The 22379-nt window shown below is 40.9% G+C and overlaps 1 protein-coding gene across 1 annotated transcript in view; it reads right to left on the bottom strand.

The window, feature by feature from the left end:
• MPP7 (MAGUK p55 scaffold protein 7) overlaps positions 1–22379 on the bottom strand; it is a 179618-nt gene that overhangs the window by 12591 nt on the left and 144648 nt on the right. Inside the window, exon 11 of the mRNA XM_007470910.1 lies at positions 6976–7056. Coding sequence (XP_007470972.1) covers positions 6976–7056 — 81 coding nt within the window. The remainder of the gene's footprint in view (positions 1–6975; positions 7057–22379) is intronic.

The following is a 22379-nucleotide window of genomic DNA, read 5'->3' as shown; positions in this document are numbered from 1 at the left end:
TTCTGAAGAACCTAGGGGCTGGACAGGAATAAAGACACAGATGTAGAGAATGGACTTGAGGACATGGGGAGGGGGAAGGGTAAGCTGGGGTGAAGTGATAGAGTGGCATGGACATATATACACTACCAAATGTAAAACAGGTAGCTGGTGAGAAGCAGCCGCATAGAACAGGGAGATCAGCTTGGTGTTTTTCGACCACATAGAGGGGTGGGATAGGCAGGGTGGGAGGGAGGCTCAAGAGGGAGGGGATATGGGGATATATGTATACGTATAGCTGATTCACTTTGTTATACAGCAGAAACTAACACACCATTGTAGAGCAATTATATTCCAATAAAGATGTTAAAAAAAAAAAAAGAAAAAGAGATCAGACTTGTCATTATCAGAAGTGGTGGGAGGGTTTGGAGGTAGGTAGGGGGGCAGGATGAAGGTGGTCAAAAGGGACAAACTTCCAGTTATAAAATAAATAAGTATTGGGCATGTAATGTACACCATGATCATTATACTTAACACTGATGCACTGTATATTTGAAAGTTGCTAACAGAATGGATCCTAAAATTTCTCATCACAAGGCAAAAAACTTTTCTTTCTCTGTCTGTTTTTTTTTTGATATCTATATGAGATGATTCATTAACTCAACTTATGTTGGTGATGACTGTGCAATATATGTAAGTGAACACCTTATGCTGTACACCTTAAACTTACAGTGTTATATATCAGTTATATCTCAATAAAACTGAAAAACAAAAAATTTTAACAGAAAAAGAATTAACAAAATAGGAAAAAAAGACAATAAAGAAAAACAAACAAAATTTTAAAATCTAATTACACTGATCAAGAAAAAAAGAGAAAATCACCCATATAAAGAATGAGAAAGGGGTTATTACCACAGAGCCTCTGGATATTAAAAAGGATAAGAGAATATTATGTTCTATTTAATGCCAACATATTTGATAATTTAGATGAAATGGACACATTTCTTGAAAAATACAATGAATCAAATTTGAAATAAGAGGAGACAAAGAAATCTAAATATCCCTGCATCTATTACATAAACCAAATTTATTTTTTAAAACCTTCCCCAAAAGAAAGCTTCAGGCCTAGATGACAGATGATGCCTATCCATCATTCAAGGATGAAATAACACTAATCTTACATGAACATTTTTTGCCAGTAGGAGAAGGAATCATTGCTTAATTCATTTTATGATATTAGTACAATCATAATAGCAAAATCTAACACATTAGAAAATAAGATTATAGACAAATATGCATCATATTTAGGCACAAAACTCCTTAACAATTTTAGCAAGTCAAATTCTATTTGTATATATATATATATATATATATATATATATAAAGATTCCAGATCATAAGAAAGGTTGGCTTAACATTTGAAAGTCAATGGAATTCACCCTATTAACAGAATGAAAGATAAGACACAATCATTTCAATATATGCAGGAAAAGAATTAGAAAAAAATTCAACACCCATCTGTGATAAAAGGTCTTGGCAAACAAAGGGCATCAATGAGTCAACATCACACTTAACGGTAACAGACTCAATTTCTCCTGACGTCAGAAACACGGCAAGTCTGCTAAACAATAACACAACAAAATAACTTGAAATGGATCAAGACCCAAATGTAAAACCTAAAGCTATAAAACTTGTAGGAAAAACAGGAGGATGTCTTTGTGAACTTGAGATAGTAAAGAATTTTTAGATAGAACACAAAAAGCACAAAACATAAAAGAAAATATATGTGATAATTTAGACTTTGTCAAAATTAAAACCTTTTGCTTTTTGAACAACAACACCATTAAGAACTGAAAAGGCAGGCCACACAGACTGGAAGAAAACATCTGTAACCCATTTATCAGATAAAGAACACTTTCAGAATATACAAAGAACTCTCAAAGGTCAGTAACAACCCAAATGATAACACCACAGTCACGAGTTAAATGCAAACTGAAGTACAATGAGACATCACTACACACGTTGCACTGACAAAAATTTAAGACCGACTATACCAAGTGTCGACAAGGACATGGAGCAACTGGATCTTATATACACTGCTAGTCGGTTGTAAAAGGGCATAACCACTTTGGAAAACAGTTTCTTAAAAAGTTGAGCTTACAGTTACCATATGACTCAGCCATTCTACTTCTACTTATTTACCCCGGAAAAACAAATCAGTACGTCCATCAAAAGACTTGAATACAATGCTCATAGTAGGTTTACTGGTAATAGTCAAAAATGTGGGGAAACCCCCAAGTATCCATTAACAGGTGACTGGATGGATAGACAAACTGTGGTATTTCCATGCAGCAGACTACTCCGCAGTTCAAAGGGATGAATAACTGATTTATGAAACAACATGGGTGAATCTCAAACTCATCAAGGTGAGTGAAATAAGCCAGGTGAAAAAGAAAAGAATGGAGGAACATACTGTATAATTCTATTCATAAGAAATGCTCCATATTCAAACTAATCTTACAGTGACAGAATGCAGATCAGTGGTTGCCTGGGGACAGGGGTGGAAGGATGGATTACAAAGGGCCCAGGGACGTTTTCTGAGATGGAAATTTCATTATGTTGACTGTGGTGATGATTTCGCGTGTGTGTATATAGGTGATCTAATTGTACATTTTAAACATGTGCAGTTTATTTATATTAATTATATCTCAATAATGTTATAAAAGGAAAAATAAGGGAAGTGGGAAAAAAGTAACCGAACACAGAAAGGAATAGATTTATAAAACCAAATGAGTTTAAATTACATTCAAAATTTAAATTCCCTTCTATTTAGTTAACAAGCATATTTTAACACAATGCTCAGAGCTGCTGGAGGGGCATCAAGAGGTGGTGCTGTCCTTTACGGAAGGTCACTTGCTTTGCTGAACAGCATGGAATACTGATAAATTTAATTCTACCATAAAAGCTGAGAATGAATTTCACAGCAGAAAAACAGACTCTATTAAAGTGTATGTAACATAATACGCATCCAAGAATATACAAGATATTAAGTTGGTACAAGACCCTACTTCGGAGCTTAGGGCTGATATTCATTTATTACTTAATTGTTATTGTCTTTGCTGGTATTCCTTTAGCAAATAGTAGGCTTAAGAAAAATGTACTGTTGACAATCAAAACCGAGGATTTTGTGTGCAGTAATCTGTCTCTCATGAACTGAGAAAAGGTTGAATAAAACTATTCAATTTTAATGGCAGAACACTGAAAATCTGGAACACACAGTTTAAGGATTAATGCACGGACACATGGAATCCCCTCGGGAGGGTTAAAAATATTATTAGACCCAAATCAAGTGAATAAGACATTTATGACACTGCTAAACACAGTTATAAGGTAACACGTCTACAACCAAATTGCTTATCATGATCAACGTGAACTATTCAGGTCTGATGTGGTTTTACCAGTGAAGATTTTACTGCCTAATTGTAATGAGGCACCATAGGAATCTCATAAGCTCATTAACGTGAGCAATCCTGAATCAGGGGTCAGAAAACTCTTATGAGAAGGAATCAGAAGGCAAAGATGGGCATCAAACCACAACACAGGCCACTAACTCGCCATGATTCACTGCTTAAGTGCCATGTTTATCGTTTAAAAGAAACATCAAACCAACATGAAACGAACTCCACTGTCTTCCTGTGCTCCCGACAAAACCCCAGAATAACCACCATGGTGAGAGAAGAAAAAAAAAAAAAGTTTTAACTGGTCCCCTAACTTGCAATATACATACATATTTTTAGAAATCTCAACAGAGATATCCTATCTACAAAGAAGTGTTCTAGAGCATGAGGCCTTTGAAATCTCTGACAACACGCAACTGTAACATACACCTTCACGAGAAACCACAGACAGTGATTAACAGGTGTGGCTGGCTGAGAGAGCACCCAAATTCCAGACTACAAACACTCTGGAATCCATCAAGTATTTGATATCCACTCTAATAACGCTTTGTTAACTGTTTTAATTTACTGAAAAAGCCTTTTGAAAGACTATGTTAATAGCCATATAGACTTGTTATGATAAACTGGGGCCTTAAAACAATGTTGATGCTGCTTATCAAGGCTGAAATTTCCCACACAGAAGCATTTTTAGGCAGAAATCAGGGGCTCTGACCACTTTCTTTAAAAGCAACCTGGCATGTTTAATATGGCTATGTGGATCATTTTAAAAGTTCATATAGTTTGTTCATACATTTTAGCATGAAAGAAATAGCATTTACCTAATTTAGCATCCCTTCAAAAAGTTTTTTTTAAATTGAAATGATCACAGATTCACAATAAGTTGCGAAAATAGCACACAAAGGCCTCATGTAACCATCACTCAGCTTCTTCCAAGGGTAACACCTTCCATAACTATAGTACTATCAAAACCAGGAAATTAACTAAATCAACAATTAACTTAACGACCAAGTGTTTCTTTTTTATGTTTAAAAACCTGAAGTATAATATACAGAGAAGTTCCCATGTAAGCCCGATGAATTTTCACACACCAAATACACCCGTGTAACCAGCACTCTGCAGAAAAGAAAACTGCCAGGACGCAGAATCCCCTCCAACCCACCTCCTCAAGATTTCTAACAGCACGTATTAGCACTGCCTTTCCTGCATTTATAAAAAGGGAGTCATAAGCACATTCTCTTTTGCGTCTGTCGACCTCTTTTCGCTCAGCATAATGTTTGTGGGAGTCATGTGTACTTTTGGATGCGGTAGCAGGTTATCACTGCATTACAACATCCCTCTTTGTGAATATACCACCATTTGCTTATCCAGTCTACTACTGATGGGCACTGGGGTAGCTTCCAGTTTTGAGCTCTTCTGAGTACCGTTTCCATGCACATCTGAGTACATATTGTATGCGTTTCTGGGAGGAGTGTCCTAGGAGCCGAGCGGCTGGGTCACAGGGTATCGGTTTTGCTCAGCCTCAACAGATCCGTAGTTTTCCAAAGTGGCTGAATTACTCTGCTTCCCCACCCCAGCAATGTGCGAGAGTTCAACTGCTCCATTTACCCATTCTGGTGGATATCTGGTACATTTTTTGGAACAGAGAATTCAAACATCAACCAGAATACCGGTGGTATAATCAAAGCAATAATTTTTCTCCAGATAATCACGACTCTACCTAAAAGTCTTTTACAAAGCAAAGCAATCTAAAATGCCAAAACTGCTCTTAAAATATCTTGTTAATTAATTAAATCATCCTCATTTGATGCTATGGCTGTATTTCTCACACATGACTGACACCGTGAATCACCTGGGATACTTGCTATAAATACAGATTTTCAGGAATTCTGTCAGGTCTCCAGAAGGAGAATCTCTTTGGAAAGGCCTTGGAATCTTTTCATAAGAACCTCAAGAGACTCTTAGTATCAGGCAAGTATGGAAAACACTGCGTTCTGGGGATCTTTTGACATTAACACCTGTTTAAAAAGGAAAATTACTCCTCTAGGGATTTCTTTGCAGAGTCTCAGCCCCAGAACATTTCTGGATGTTGTTAACTTCTGTAACAACTTCAGATGCAAACAGTATTTTAATAGTTGGACTAACTGAGTCCAAAGTGCCCTGAGTAATACCAAAATCATCATGGAGGGTTACATTTGATAGGCAGCCTTATTAACCTTTACCCTCTTCAAAAGAAATTAGTTTTTACTACTAACTGGGCTACAGTAAAGAGAATCTGGAGTTGGCAAGGGCTGTGCAGCATTGTATGGTAGGGAGAACGTGAGACCTGGCTTCAAATCCAAGTGCAGCTATTGCCTATGGAACCTCTGAGTCCATCAAAATATCCTTTCACCTGTTTCCTCCTCTGTGACATGGAGATATTGCCCATCTTACACCGTTGTTGGGAGGGCAAAATAAGACAAATAAGGGCAATGAAGACACAGTAGGAAATTAATGTTTTTTTTCCTTTGTAATCTGTTTTCCATCTTCTAGGTTTCTTCTGTAATTGCTCACCTGTAAGCTTAACAGTTGTTTTGTAAAATGTTCTAATGACTTGTATATTGCAATTCAGCTTTTGTGACAGAAATACATAATTAAAGTAGAAATAAAAAGAAACTGTTTAATTCCATATTTCCAGTTTCCTTTACTTTCATCTCTGTTGGTAGAAACCAGCAGCCCTATAACTTACGGCTGAAAATGATTACAAACAATAACTTGGAAAAACGCAGTAACAAGGCGTAACAAGGTAACAGAAAACTATAAGTTTAAAATGAAGTTCAACTAGTCCAAAACTAGAGAACATTGCTAAGGGCATTATACAAATGACTTTTTTTTAAACATTACTAAAACCACTTAAAAAGCCAACATTTAATGTAGTCTTTTAGATGGTTCCCTAACATCCACCTGTTAAGTAGTCAACTGGCATTTATTCTGGGTATCAAAATGCTTCCAGGATCACACTTCACTTGTAAGAATGCCTGTAAAAACCACTTTTATAAAAATAGACCTAATTCTGTATACTGAAAAGAAGACTACCACATTTGGATTATATGGCCATGCAAAATTATTATATGCCAATTACTACAATATGAAAAGTAATTAAGAAACGTTTATAAGAAGCCTCCTTCACTCTCTGCAGTTTGGCCCTTCTAATCTTAAAGCTCATTGAAAACTCTAGAAATTGAAGAAACAGAATAAACTTCAATTGAGCAGAAAACTTGTAAGTAATAATTTGATGTCATACCTGTATTAAAATCCACCATAAAAAATGAGAGTAGGGAAGCTGAAAGCAACGAACACCTTGCCAATGATCTGTGTCATCTGGGGCAAACCCCTTAACTCTTGTGCCTCAGTTTCCTCCTCTGTAAAATGTGGACACTGTCACTCCCTACTCCCCAGGGCTGTGGTGAGGTCTACATGTGAGTGCTGACAGCAGGGCTTTGCAGCACACATGCTGTGTATGTGCTGGGCCACCAGTAGTAGCAGCAAACAGCACAGAACTTACGGGGCACCGTCACGCCGTAGTGCTGTGTGTCACTGATCAGCAGCTTTCGTTTCAGTTCATTCAAACCTACCCCTACAGGACCTGAAAAACAGGAAAACAGAAATTCACTCCTGAACAGAACACCATATAAACATTGCTGTGATTGACATCATCCGTTAAGACAGACTGAAAACGTGTATCCAACTTCACATGCATCCCAAGTCAAGAAATTATCTCCAACTTCACGTGCATCCCAAGTCAAGAGATTATCTCTAGTTAAGCTGTATGTAAGAAAAAACTAGGAGTTATTTGCTTGCTTTTCTACTTTTTATTTCTAAATTTTTCCTGTTTTTTTAAATTTTGCTTTCCTACTTTTTAAATTTAAATCCCCATCTTTCCATTAAAAAGATTAGAAATCTTTGTTTTAAATGAAACATATTCAAGAGTATCTGAGTACATTAACAGGTAATGGTATCCAGAAGGGCTTAAAAAGTAGGTGCACCTAAAAAAACGGAATTACACAATTTTAAATGTTTTCAGACCCTAATAAAAGAAAATCTTTGAACCTTGATTTTATTTTAGGTGCAAAAACCTCATCATGCATTTTAAACTTGTAAAACCATCAGTGCAATGTCAAGCTCCTCTGCAACACGGTTTATTCTCAGTTGGTCCTTAAGCCTTTGAAAACTTACATAGACCTGATGTATTTCAATCAGTGTGCACATACTAAACACCTGTCGTGAACAAGGCATATAGTAAACGCTGTGAATATTAAAAGATTAAGTCCGCCTTCAGAGAAAGTAACTGGGTTGGGAGAGTCACACAAAATGATGAACAGACTGGGGCCAGAAAACGAAGAGTGGTTTCAAATATGAGTCCGAAATCAAGAGTTAGAAGGGCACAAGCCCCAGATGGCTAGCTTCTCACAGCCCTGCCATGGAGGTCTATTTGGTGACAGTATCACACCTTGAGCAGAACGCAAGCTGCAGGGCCAGACTGCCCTCCGTTACATGCCCATCCTCAACACTCCCTCACCTGGTGACACCCATGCTGTGGTCTGAATGTCTGTGTCCCCCCCAGATTCACATGTTGGAACCCTAACGTCAACGTGATGCTGTTAGAAGCAAAGGTCTCTGGGAGGTTCTGAGGTCACGAGGGTGGAGCCCCCATAAACGGGCTTAGTGCTCTAATAGGAGATGTCACAGAGCCCCCTAGCGCCTGGTCATGTGAGGACACCAGGAGAGAAGAGAGCCCTCGCCCCAACTGCTGGCATCCTGATCTCCGACTTCCAGCCTCCAGAACCGTGAGAAATCAATGTCTGTCATCTATAAGCCACCTGGGCTGTGATATTTTGCTGTGCTGGCCTGAAAGGACTAAGACACTGGACACGTTCTCGTCTTTGAGCCCTGGCTGGACTTCATTCTAATCCTAAAAGGAACCATGCTCCCTTTCTTGGGAGGAATAATGAAAACCCATGTCTAGTAACTAGCACCGCACCCAGGTATTCAAGGGTTCATTCCCTTGCCTACTTACTCTTCCAGGCTTTGAAAAGCATGGGGTTTTATGCTGGACAATGGAGAACACCCAGGAGGACAGAGCAGAGCGGCTGGGGGTCTGAGTGGGGGCGAGCTGGGAACAAGACGAAGGGGCCTCCGCCTGCACAAACTGACCTGTCCCCCCGCTGGCCACTCGGCAGCACCGTCCACCTTCCCACACACTGCTGTTGGGTGCCAGTTCTCTGCCCCAAGACAGTGGTTCTCAAGTCTCTCTTTTTAAAATGAATACTCTGGGGCTTGCCTGGTGGCGCAGTGGTTGAGAGTCCGCCTGCCAATGCAGGGGACACAGGTTTGTGCCCCGGTCTGGGAAGATCCCACATGCCACGCTGCGGCTGGGCCCGTGAGCCATGGCCGCTGGGCCTGCGCGTCCGGAGCCTGTGCTCAGCAACGGGAGAGGCCACAACAGTGAGAGGCCCACGTACCGCAACAAAATAATAATAATTAAAAAAACACTCTGTAATATCCCAATTTGATCCTGAAATGGCATCACAGCTGATATAACTTGCTAGTGCATATACTTTCTCCCTCCAAATTAATATAACGCCCTAGCTGTAATATATGAAGGATCAAAAAGTAATTTACAATAAAACAATGTGTATTTCAATATGTAAATGCTCGGGCATGACTGGAGAAAATCAAGTCAGATGTCTGCACCTACTTATTCTAAATAAGTCTCGACTTCAGTGTAATAAAAAGACCAGCAGCCATTCTGTACCAGAAAGAACGGGAGAATGAAAGCCCAAGGGTACAGTTAAACGTCAGAATAAAGTCTAGCAACTCCATGGAAACCACGGATGAGTCTTACTGGAATATGATAAGGAAAGAGAGGAAAAAGCAGACTTAATAAGGAAACAGGGATACAACACATCAAGGCTATCAAAGTGAAGAAAATAAAACTTTTACAAAGAACGTGCAGTGTATGTGCAAGTGTAGCATAAAAATAATTCCCCTGAGGCGGGACAGGTGAGTCATCTATGAGCCCCTCAGTGTCTAGCATGACACTGGGAAGTCGTGTGGGATGCAGGACAGGTTTCTGTTCCATAGAAACGTCAGGTGTACATCCCTGGAGTCCTCAGCCATTTGCATAAAGAAAAGGTGCCCTCACCAAAGTCCATGGTGTTCCGCGGTAGGCGGTCCTGCCCCGTCTGGGACCACTGCTCTTGTCACCTCTGCACCCCAATCCTGCCATCATCGGGGGCGACTTCAACACCCCTGCAGAGAGCTTGCTTCCTCTCCACTTCAACCACAGGCTATGCAAACCCTGACTCTCCCTCACTAGGAGCTATTTCATCACTACAATATTAAATTCAGGCTTCCCCGTGTGACCACAATCCCTGATCATTCGCCCTCCCACTCAGTTATTCCTCCTCGGGTCTTCACTTCCTCGGGCTGTGGTATCTCCCACTATCTTGCTAATATCCTCAAAGCTCTTATGCGCTGGCCTTTATCACACCTGTCGCTGAAACTTCCAGTCCAAGGTCAGTCTCATGGCTGCTCTACACGTCTGCGCCTGGACTGAGAAAGCCTGTACAACGGGAGCAGGGATGCACACACTGTGCTCCCCACAGAGCTCAGACCTCTGGGCTCTCCAGCAGTTACCCAGTTTTCCTGATTGGATTTCCCGGGTCACCATGTGGTCACATCCCAACCCTCCAATCTCCTCTCTCCTCACACCTAGAACCTCCCCTCTAACCTAACAATTGCCAAAGGCTGTCGATCTTCCCTCCTGAAGATCCTCAGAGCTGCGACGTGCCACTGCCACTGCTGCCACCCGAGCCCGGACACCTCATCTGTGCCCCTCTCCTGAGTCAGCCTCCGAGCAGCTCCCACACCTCTGCTCAGCAGCCAGCACCGTCTTTCTGAGGACGCCAGCACACGCATTTCCTCAGTCCTCTCCACAAAGCGGTGCGCCTACACCCAGCCGCCAGCTGCAGCCCCTCGTAGGGGGTCTCCTGCCGCGCCTTCACCTCTCCTGCACTGTTTCGCGCTCCTTCCCGTCAGTACTGGAAATCCACACTGTCTCCCACCTTAAAACCGCCGGAATGACCAAGAAAGCGAAAGGAACACCTTTCTTAACCTTGCACTGTGCACTGCTGTCCCCAGCATCCCGGCCAGGCTCCTGTCACTTCTCACCAGCACCTCCCACTCCTGCACTGGGAAGAGAACCCAAAGTGACTCTTTGACAGGTGTGCCCGGCTTGCACGTTTGGAGCTGCGCCTCCCTCCTAACCTTCATTCTCGCCACTCCCGCCTTGCACCGCACACCCCGGCTGCGTGAGTCGCCTGAGCCCTGTAATGTGGCGGAGTCTTCTCTGTGCTGCTGGGTCCTCGTCACGTGCCACTCACCTGTGCAAAAACACTGCTGTTCTTTCCTGGCTAATGCAGGCTTCGTCTTAGATACGCCCTAGGGATTCTTCCCTGACACTTTAAATGTGCGTCGGGCGCCGAGCGCTTGTGTCTCCTGCCCTTGCGCGTCAGAGGGCCGATCACACTCCGTCATGATTGTCTGCATACTTGTCTTTACCGTCGAACAGACTTGAAAACAGCGATATCATCTATCTGCTCACCAACTGTTTCCCTAGCTGGCAAACTGGAGGCACTCGTTAGGTCGTTTTATTTATTTAAGTTACGCTCAGTGACTCTGCTGTCATGGAGGTAAAGCTATTTGGCGAATGAACCAAAGGCATGGGAGTTAAAGCAAGAAGCATCTGCACCTAGAATGTCTGGACGCGATGGCTAGAGAACGTGCTCAAAGTCGTAACAGGAGTTGGTGGGGCTCACATTTGAACCTGGCTCCTTGATCTTAAGATACAGAGAAGCAGAAGGGAAGGGGATGACTTTGGCTCTGGAACAGTGAGTTTAAGGGACGGAAATCCATCTGCCTAAACTCAGACAAGGACCGCGGTGCGCTTCAGATGCAGGCTGGGGTCTCCCTGTGAATGGAATCACATCAAGGTAAAGCGAGACTGCAAGATGAGGGGGCGGGGGAGTGATAAGCATTTACTGGTTGTCTCCAAAGCACCAGGCACCAGGCAGGGGCTCATGTGTCTTATCTACTCTGTAGGGACAAACAGGATCTGAGTAAGTGCTGAAACCTACTCTTTAAAATAAACAGAAAACAAACAAGGGGCTTTACAATGGTTTGCAGATAATGCAAACCCAATTCTATATGCTCAAGAAAAAGAAGCCAACAAAACCCTACAACTTAAATAGCAGGCCCTGGCCCGCCGTGCCCGCTCCCCACAAAGGCACCGAGGACTAAGGGGGGATGTGAATTCACTGTCCCTTCAGTAGGTCTGGGCCCTGGAGTACTTCCCAGAGTGTGAGCTCATTTGCTGAGTGAGAGTCTAGCATTTTTTTCTTTCTTACTCTACCCATGCCAAAAAACCGCAGTGATTTATTTTAGCTCTGGAGGAAAAAAGTAGGCATGTTTGAATTAGCGGGGGAAAGTATGCTTTTGCTCACGTGATACCCTTAGACTTGGACTGTTTTCAATTTTAGCCCTTACATAAGCTAACTCTTACCAGGGACCCTGCTTTACCGCACACCCACAGACCATGCCAAGAATGTGCAGTGGCAAATACTTTTATTTTAAAAATTTCCCCTAGGTTAGGTTATTTGAAGCCATCATCTTCAAGGTGGGATCCTGTCACAAAAAGATTAAAACAGGGACATAATTTTAACCATTCTTCCTACAAAATTGCCTGGCAGACCCACTTAACAGCATTTTCCCAGCCAGGCCCTTGGATCAATTCTGCCACCCACACAGGTGAAGTTATAGACTTTTTCCTCTTTTAGATCTTGACCTTAAGATCACATCTTACATCCACACTCCTGTCCTGTGTCCTTTTTCTGTGGTAGGACCTAAGTTCACAGTTTTAGTTGGCTGGTTTGTATTTAGATGACTTACACCGCAGTTGGTTTAGGGATGCACACTGAGTTAGGTTTATTCATATGTCTCTGTAACGGGACACATTCATCTCCTCTTCAATGTATAAATTTTTACCACAATTGGTGACACACATTTACACATAAGTATACAAGTAAGTTTCTCTAGAGTTCGTTTCCAGCTGTGCTTGTTCATGCTAAAGGGAAGCAGAGAAGATAACCTAAACAGCATGCATTTAAATCACAGACAGCAGGCTTTGCAAAAGTAATGACAATGATGACACAATGAGGTCTTTTTATGCAGCAGGCTTGTGTCCCAAGGTTTACATACACCATGACTAATCCTCAAAACATCCTTGCAAGAAAGGTATAATTATCCTCGTTCTACAGATGAGAAAACCAAGACAATGAAAGGGTAATTTTCCCAAGATCGAACATTTGGAGTATGGCTTCACTGGTATTCAGAAGCCAGTGTGCCTGCATTCCTTCCACTGATCCATCATCTTATCAAAAGAATGCGGAGGACAGGACACGGGCTCAGGTAGCCGGTTGCTCAGCTGTTTGTGGCTGTGACCCACAACTTCACAAAGTCTCTCACCCCACTCCAAGCTGTCCCACACTTTAAATAGAGATGAAAGTTATGCTTGTGGAATACAAGACTCAGGCTACAAAAAGTGGCAGAAGTCAAATCCGGTGAACTCAAAACTCATCCTGTGCAGAGCCTCTGAGAAATCTAAAATAACCTAAGGGAGATGGCAAGCATCCCAGGCCTGGGCAACATACACAGAGCATGTCTATTAGGATTCTTGATTCAGGACTAAGGAAACTCAAACAGAATGATGATATCAAAGGAAAAGCCAAGAAAGCACATTAAAAAATCATTTTGGAGTTCACTAATGTGGAATTCATGCAGTGCACTAAAGTGGATGGGCTTGCTAGCTTTAAAAATAAAAGGATGTTTCTATTTGAAGCAGAAATGTAACTATGTTTCTTTTGTTTTTTTAATTTCCTAAGAATTCAGAAAATCACTTTGTGCGCAAATTCTGGAAAGAAAGAATAAAGACATGAGCATCAATCTGCATTAGTTGGAATTCTTGTAAACAATACATCAAATGGATAAGATAATTAGAAAGGCACATTACTTTTAATTATTTCTGTGCATTTAATTAGTAACTCCTTCCTTACAGTAGGCAAATGTGTTGTGTGTGATTTTATATAAAGGCTCGTTCATTTCAGCCACAGAAATACAGCCCGTTTGGGGGTTAATAAAATGATGCTAGAAAGTTTCTATTTAAAGCTTTACATTTAGGCAAATATTCCCATTAACTGAATGTAAACATGCCTTTATTTTTATCTTACAGGGATTTTGGAGGGAGCGGCCAAGACGGTGGAGAAGGGCCTCCTGCCCCCACGGGCACAGCAAGGCTGCAAGTATTCACAGAGCGACTATCAGTGAGGCCAACTGAAGACCAGCAGAAAAGATCTTACACAGCTAAAGATGTAAAGGAGGAACCACAATGAGACAGGTAGGAGGTGTGGAGGCAAGGTACAGTCAAGACCCACACCCCACAAACAGGAGGAAAATTACAATTGCAGAGGTTCTCCCCAAGGACTGAGAGACCTGGGTCCCACACTGGGCTCCCCAGCCTGGGGGTCCTGCACCGAGAAGATGAGCCCCCAGAACTTCTGGCTTTACAGACCAGTGGGACTTGCTTTCAGGAGAGCCAGGGGGCCATGGGAAATAGGGACTCCACCCTTTTTAAAAAATAATTCATTTATTAATTTATTTTATTTCTGCAGAGGCGGGTCTCTGTTGCCGTGCAAGGGCCTTCTCCAGTTGCGGTGAGCAGGGGCCACTCCTCACTGCAGTACGGCCTCCCACTGTGGTGGCCTCTCCTGCTGGGGAGCATGGGCTCCAGGCGTGTGGGCCTCAGCAGCCATGGCTCGCGGGCTCTAGAGCTCAGGCTCAGTAGTTGTGGCTCGTGGGCTCAGTAGTTGTGGCTCGCGGGCTCTAGAGCTCAGGCTCAGTAGTTGTGGCTTGAAGGCTCTAGAGCACAGGCTCAGTAGTTGTGGCACATGGGGTTAGTTGCTCCACGGCACGCGGGATCTTCCCAGACCAGGGCTCGAACCTGTGTCCCCTGCATTGGCAGGCGGATTCTCAACAACTGCGCCACCAGGGAAGCCCGAGACTCCACTCTTAAAGGGCAAACACAAAATCTCCTGCACTCCAAATCCCAGCAGAGAGGCAGTAATTTGAAAGGAGCCTGGATGAGACCCTCCTGCTGGTCTTAGAGAGCCTCCTGGAGAGGCAGGAGACAGTTTGCACACCCCTGGGGACACAGATGCAGGCAGAAGCCACTTGGGGAGCTCACTCTACCATAGTGACGTGTGAGCTGCAAGTGCCATTTTGGAGTCCTTCCTCCTGCCTATTAGCACCAAGCACTGACCTGCCCAGCGGCGGGCTGGCACCAGGGGACCTAGCGCCGCACAACAGTGGGCTGACAGCCACCTCATGAGGCAGGGCCGGGCAGCCCACTGGACTGGGGGTCAGCCCGACGTACCAGCGTGCCCACAGGAGTCAGCCCCACCATGACAGAAGGGCCCCCACAGCACACACACAGAGGCACCCCTAGACGATGCAGCTCTGGTGACCAGAGACGAGTGTGCTGCGGGGTCCCACTGGAGTCTCCTACAAACAAACAGTAAAGGCAGTAGATCAACCTCTTATAAAGTTAGTAGGAAGATTAAAGAACAAAGTAGTAAAACCATCTTTCTCCACAATAAGTAGTTAGGGGATACACAAAAAGATGTAAAACATGCTGTCAAAAACATTAAACATGGGAGGAGGTGGAGTAAAAACGCAGAGTTGTTATAATGCATTAGAACTTAAGATCATCAAGTTAAAATAATCATGCATATATATAGGTGGTTACATATGAACCTCATTACAACCATAAATCAAAAATCTATAATAGATACACATACACAAAATAGAGAGAAATCCAAACATAACAGTAAAGATAGTCATCAAATCAAAAGGAAAGAGAACAAAGGTAAAGAAAGGAAGAAAGAAGAATGACAAAAACAACCAGAAAACAATTCACAAAATGGTAATAAGTACATATTTACCAATCAAAAGACATACAGTATTACTGGATAAAAAAACAAGACCCCTATATATGCTGCCTACCGGATACTCACTTCAGATCTAAAGACAAACACAGACTGACAGTGAGGGGGTGGAAAAATATATTCCATGCAAATGCAAACAAAAATAAAGTTGGGGTAGCAATACCTATATGAGATAAAACAGACTTTAAAACAAGCACTGCAACAAAAAACAAAGAAGGATATTACATAATGATAGAGGAATCAATTCAACAAGATACAACAATTGTAAATATATATGCACCCAACATAATAGCACCTAAATACATAAAGCAAATATTAACATACATAAAGGAGAAACTGACAGTAACTGAATAATAGTAAGGGACTTTAACACCCCTTAACATTAATGGACAGATGATCTGGACAGAAAATCAATAAAGAAACAGTGGCCTTAAATGACATGTAAGATCCAACGGTTTAACAGATATACAGAGGACATTCCATCCACAAAGCAGCAGAACATTCCTTTCAAGCGCACATGGAACATTCTCCAGGACAGATCAGATGCTAGGCCACAAGACAACTCTCAATAACTGTAAAAAGACTGAAATTATGTCAAGTATCTTTCCCAACCACTAGACTAGAAATCAACTACAGGAAAAAACTTTTATTTGCTACTTTTATTCAACATAGTAGTGGAAGTCCTAGTCACAGTAATCAGACAAGGAAAAGAAATAAAAGGAATCCAAATTGGAAAGGAAGAATAGAACTGTCACTGCTTGCAGATGACATGATATATACATAGAAAATCCTAAAGACGCCACCAAAAAACTACTAGAATTCATCAATAAATTCAGTAAAGTTGCAGGATATAAAATTAATATACAGAAATCTGTTGCATTTCTATACACTAATGACAAACTTTCAGAAAGAGAAATTAAGAAAACAATCCTGTTTACCATCACATCAAAAGAATAAAATACCTAGGAATAAACCTACCTAAGGAGGTAAAAGACCTGTTCTTAGAGATCTAGAAGTCACTGATGAAAGAAATTGAAGACGGCACAAACAGGTGGAAAGATAAACTGTGTTCATGGACTGGAAAAGTTAATATTGTTAAAATGACCATAACACTCAAGGAAATTACAGATTCAGGGCAATCCCTATTAAAATACCAATGGCATTTTTCACAGAACTAGAACAAGTGATTCTAAAATTTGTATGGAGGGACTTCCCTGGTGGTGCAGTGGTTAAGAATCCACCTGCCAATGCAGGAGACACGGTTTTGAGCCATGGTCTGGGAAGATCCCACATGCCGCAGAGCTACTAAGCCTGCACTCTAGAGCCTGTGAGCAGCAACTACTGAGCCTGCATGCCGCAACTACTGAAGCCCACGTGCCTAGAGCCCGTGCTCCACAGCAAGAGAAGCCACACAATGAGAAGACCATACACCGCAACAAAGAGCAGCCCCCGCTTGCCGCAACTAGAGAAAGCCCACGTGCAGCAACAAAGACCCAATGCAGCAAAAAAATTAATTAATTAAGAAAAAACGAAAAAAATTCGTATGGAAACACAGAAGACCTCAAATAGCCAAAACAACCTTGAGAAAGGTGAACAAAGCTAGAGGTATTATGCTTCCTGATTTTAAACTATACTACAAACCTATGGTAATCTAAACAGAATGGTACTGGCACAAAAACAGACATACACATCAGTGGAATAGAACAGATTTTTTTTCCAAAGAAGACATACAGATGGCAAAAAAACACATGAAAGGATGCTCAACATCACTAATCATCAGGGAAATGCAAATCAAACCCACAATGAGATACTACGTCACACCTGTCAGAATGGCCATCATCAAAAAGAGCACAAATAACAGCTGTTGGCAAGGATGTGGTGCAACGTTGGTGGGATGTGAACTGGTGCAGCTGCTGAGGAAAACAGCATGGAGGGTCCTTAAAAAACTAAAAACAGAACTACCATACGACCCAGCAATCCCACTTCTAGATAGTTTTCCAAAGAAAACAAAAATATTAATTCAAGAAGATACATGCACCCCTGTGTTCACTGCAGCCTTATTTCCAATACCCAAGATATGGAAGCAACCTGTGTCCGCTGATAGATGAACGGATAAAGAAGGTGTGGTCCATACATTCTCAGCCATAAGAAAGAATGAAACCTTACCATTTGCTACAACAACGATAGGCCTAGAGAGTTAAATGCTAAAGTGAAATAAGTCAGATGGAGAAAAACATATACCATATTATTTAACTTATACGTGGAATCTAAAAATCAAAACGAATGAACAGAAACAGACTCAAAGATACAGAGAACAGGGGCTTCCCTGGTGGCGCAGTGGTTGAGAGTCCGCCTGCCAATGCAGGGGACACGGGTTCGTGCCCTGGTCCCGGAAGATCCCACATGCCGCGGAGCGGCTGGGCCCATGAGCCATGGCCGCTGAGCCTGCGCGTCCGGAGCCTGTGCTCCGCAACGCGAGAGGCCACAACAGTGAGAGGCCTGCGTACCGCAAAAAAAAAAAAAAAAAAAAAAGATACAGAGAACAAACTGGTGGTTGCCAGAAGGAAGGGGGCCAGGCGGATAAGTGAAATAAGTGAGGGAGATTAAGAGGTACAAAATTCCAGTTATAAATAGATAAGTCAAGGGGATGTAATATACAGCATAGGGAATACAGTCAATAATATTGTAACAACTTTGCATGGTGACGGATAGTAACTGGACTTATCTTGGTGATCATTTTGTAATGAAAAATATGGAATCAAAAAATTAATTTATAATTTTTTAGAAGATTTGAAAACAAATATTTATGTAAATTCTCAGTCTTTATGTAGGAGAATTAAGACGTATGCCAACTTTGACCCAAATGCCCCCAAAGTCTGTTGAAATTACTGACTCATTTTCTACGAAATTATGAGAGGCTGAGGTTTTTTCCACTGTTCTCTTTTCAGATTTTTTTCTTTTTATTCCATGAATATTTTTAGGGATTTATGATTTGTGTGTGTGTAGAAAATAAGAAATAAGTCTGTATTAGAATGCTAGCACAGTATCCTTTCAAAATTAATACATAGTTAGTTGAGCATAAAAGTTTTTCATTCTGTAAACATGGCCCCCCAAAAGATCTACTTTCTGAATCTGAAATAGACATGTACAATTAAAATTTTTTAAAGGCTAAATGAGTGAAGAAAGCATTGAGGCAGTAAAACCAGTGCCTACCATAGCACTTTGAAACTGTAAGAACACCAAAAAAATGCTTGAAAATACTGGTATGATATTCTTCCTCAAAAAAAAAAAAAAGGCTCAACTCTATGACATTGTACTTTGAATCTTCAACCATCTACTTATGTGTTAGCACAGATCCTGAGTCACTGAATAATTATTTACTAGAACAATAATGTATTACTATTGTGAAAATAATGTATGAAACGTGGTATTTTTTTTTCAAATGACACTCATGTAGTCCTACAAAGAATTAACATAAAAGTAATTTCTAATTTCTAAATATCCAGCACAGAATTTAATTGTAGTTTTTCTTAAGGCTGATGAGCATCAAATTGAATTTAATAATGTAAATAAGGATGGGTGGTACCTTACACATAAAAGGTCAATATGCTAAAAATTATAGTGTTAATTTGTTAGGAAGCAAACTTCTCAGAAAGAGACACAGGTAGGTGGAGATTAGCCCAATTAGTTTTAACATACTATATATTCATGTAACAGACATGGTATATTAATAATAAAATCGATGTTTATTTATGTCTAATATTAAATTATATATTGGAAAGAAATCTGTTGCTCTGACCAAGTACTATTCACTTTTGCTACTGATCTTTGAACATGTTGGCACAAAGATAAAGACGGTATGCTATGTGCAAAGCTACTGACACAGATGCAGCTTTTACTATGTTTGCCTCCAGTGTACCTGCACTACTTAACATGACAATTCTTCCACATTTTCCCCCAGACATTTTATGCTATTGGCCAGACTTGTTACTCTTACTATCCAGGGAAAAATATCAGAATTACTGGAGACTGCAATAAATACCCAAACTGCTTTTGTGACCTAAAAAAACCACACTTACTCATCTGATTTATTGCAAAACATATCAAATGAAATCTCTAGGTAGCCCTTAGATCAGACAGGTTATAAAAAGTCTACTTATCATACTGCAGCACTATATACTATATTTGCTGCTCTAGGCATAAAATAAAAACAATCATGCTATTATATTTGACTCACAATCTTATAATGATCGCATTAGTGTGTGGCTGGATTTTTGTGTTGGAGTGACAAACCTGTTTATAAAACCCTGGGAATCAAACTACATAGAAAACGCAGCAACTTCGCAGTTCATAACAAACCTTGTTAGAGATTCTGATTTTCTTTCCTCTGTTGCTTTCATAATAGAAGAAGAATGCAATTAACGAAGCATCAGTTTTTATGCTGATGTCAGAAGGAGGAGGGGGAGAGGAAGGAAAAGAAAAAGGAAGTAGGAGCCTTGCTGAAACGGCATTATTTTTTCCAAAGCAGCTATATTTACACCAGACTTCGACTTAAGCACCTGTCTCTCCTCTAACTCAGGGCTATGACAAGAGTGCAGTAAAATTAAAAGGCAACATAAAACCATCCTTGGGTCTTCCTCAGCTAAGCAGAAGAGAGATGGAAAATTCCCTTATCCATTCCTTTCCAGTTTGTTCAAAACTGCAACTTTTTCAGTGAGGCTCCCATGATCTCTATTCAAAATGGCCAATGCCTAAGTCCCCTGATTCTGCTCTGCTTTTACTTTCTTCTACACCATTTATCACCCTCTGAGTACAATACAATTGACTTTACTATTTATTGCTAATTTATTATGAGTATGTTTTCTGTCTGTATGTCCTTTCATTAGAATGTAAACACCCCAAGGGAAAAAAAATGTTGTGTTCTTCCGTGATGAATTCACAATTCTAGAACAGTACCTGGCACAGTCCGTGCCCCAAACGAACATAACTTGTGATTTATGCCGAGGAAGTCATCCAGAGTGTAAACATTTAAGATAGACCAACAGTCAACTGTGATTGTAATAAAGATATTTACCTCTTATATACAAGGATTATCGTTTTAAATCTATCACACACTCATAGATTCAATGATAACTTTTGGGTTTATAGTTGTCTATCTAAAATCCTGCAGAGCAGACTCTAATTCCCACAAACCTTCAATCAACGTTCAACAAAAGCTATGGGAATCCTAATAAACATATTAACATTTACATTTAGTCATGATTGCTTACTTTTCTTTCTGCTTTATGTGGGAGGCTTTTTGCTCTGCCAGTTTTATGGGAAAACTGCGACAGTCTTACAAATGCTGATTTATTCAAACGACTTCCACAAGGCAGTCTTTAGGCAACATAGGAGAGTCAGCACAAAGGAGGCAGAATAGGGCTTCACGCTAGAACGTGCAAGGTGAAACATACAGAAAGATTCATTGTCAGTTTCCTCTTTTGTCTCCTAACCAGAAAGAACAAGTAACAGATTGACCATCCACAGAGATAAACCTTGCTCTTTACTGCCTTAAGCCGTGAAGGGTTTTAGTAGCTGTCCCGCAAACACACACACATTATTTGGTTTCATTACTTTACTTTTTAAAAAGTCAGGTTTCGCCAAAGATAACACTTATGTAGAAAAATGTACTAAATGCTTGTCATTTGGTTTTAACATACTTTTTGGAAAATACTTTTAAATGCAGAAGGAAATATAACAGAAACCATCACTGAGATGTTTTAGTTGCTAAAATGTGGCTTGGAATAGCATCTTTCCAAAATGAAGAGAAAAGTAAATACTTCCGATCAAGGCTCGAAGTTCTCCCCTGTCATATTTTTGCCGTGTTAACAACTTGGATAATTTTAACTTCTTGAACATTACGTCTGAGAATTAAAGTCATGCAATATTATGGTAAAAATGTAGAGATAATAATTCTGGGTAGCTCCTTAATGATATTTATCTAACAGTTTCAGGGCAAATACCGGTATTCCTGATGCCTCTGTGAACACGGAGAGAAAACAAATGAGGCTGGGGACCACGACGCTTATACTCTTTCCGTCTTCTGTACACGTTACGGGATCCAGGAACTATTTTTTAAATATATAATTTTTACAATCAAGAAAAGTAAACAGTTAATGCAGGAACGATGAGAATTTCCAAAACTGGAGTCCACTGCTTGACTACCTCTTTTAGATGATAAACCGCTAAAATAATCTAATTTATTAAGCATTCTGAACACTGAGCTTCAAAATCAGCAGAGGCCTATTCATGTTTGAACATTTCATGTTCATCTTGTTAGTATTTTTAGCTAATATATAAGAGCTGCATTTTATTAAAACTTTAGTAGAGCCAGGAATTGGCCTAAACCCTTTGCAAATATTTCATTTAGCTCTCAAACAAACCTAGAAAGCAGGTGATCCTATTATTTTCATTTTTTTGGATGAAGAAACTGAAGCCAGAGGAAATCTGAAATGTGCAGGTGTCACCAGCTACTGAAGTGCAGAACTGGATGGAGACTCAGCCTGTCCTGCCCCAGAAGCCTGTTTCTTACCATCCACGCTATCCTGCACTGTATCACAGGATCTAGTAGATGGAGATTTCTCGAGACAATAAACTCTATAAACTTCCGATATCTCAAATTGTGCCATACGGGACAAGCAGGACGGCTTTCTGAGTGGTGACCACATAGAAGAAAGTGAATAATGGGAAATTCTTTAGAAGGCCAGTCTACAGAAGGCCACAGTGCAGGCAGAAGACAGAAGACACCCTCATGTTCAGTCAGTGACACCAGCTTAATGCAATTTCCAGGCCTCCATCTGGCATTCAGGCA

Source organism: Lipotes vexillifer, unplaced genomic scaffold (assembly GCF_000442215.2).
Source record: "Lipotes vexillifer unplaced genomic scaffold, Lipotes_vexillifer_v1.1 scaffold439, whole genome shotgun sequence".
NCBI lineage: Eukaryota > Metazoa > Chordata > Mammalia > Artiodactyla > Lipotidae > Lipotes > Lipotes vexillifer.
Note: the sequence above shows the minus strand (reverse complement) of the source record. Positions and strands in the feature narration are given on the sequence as shown.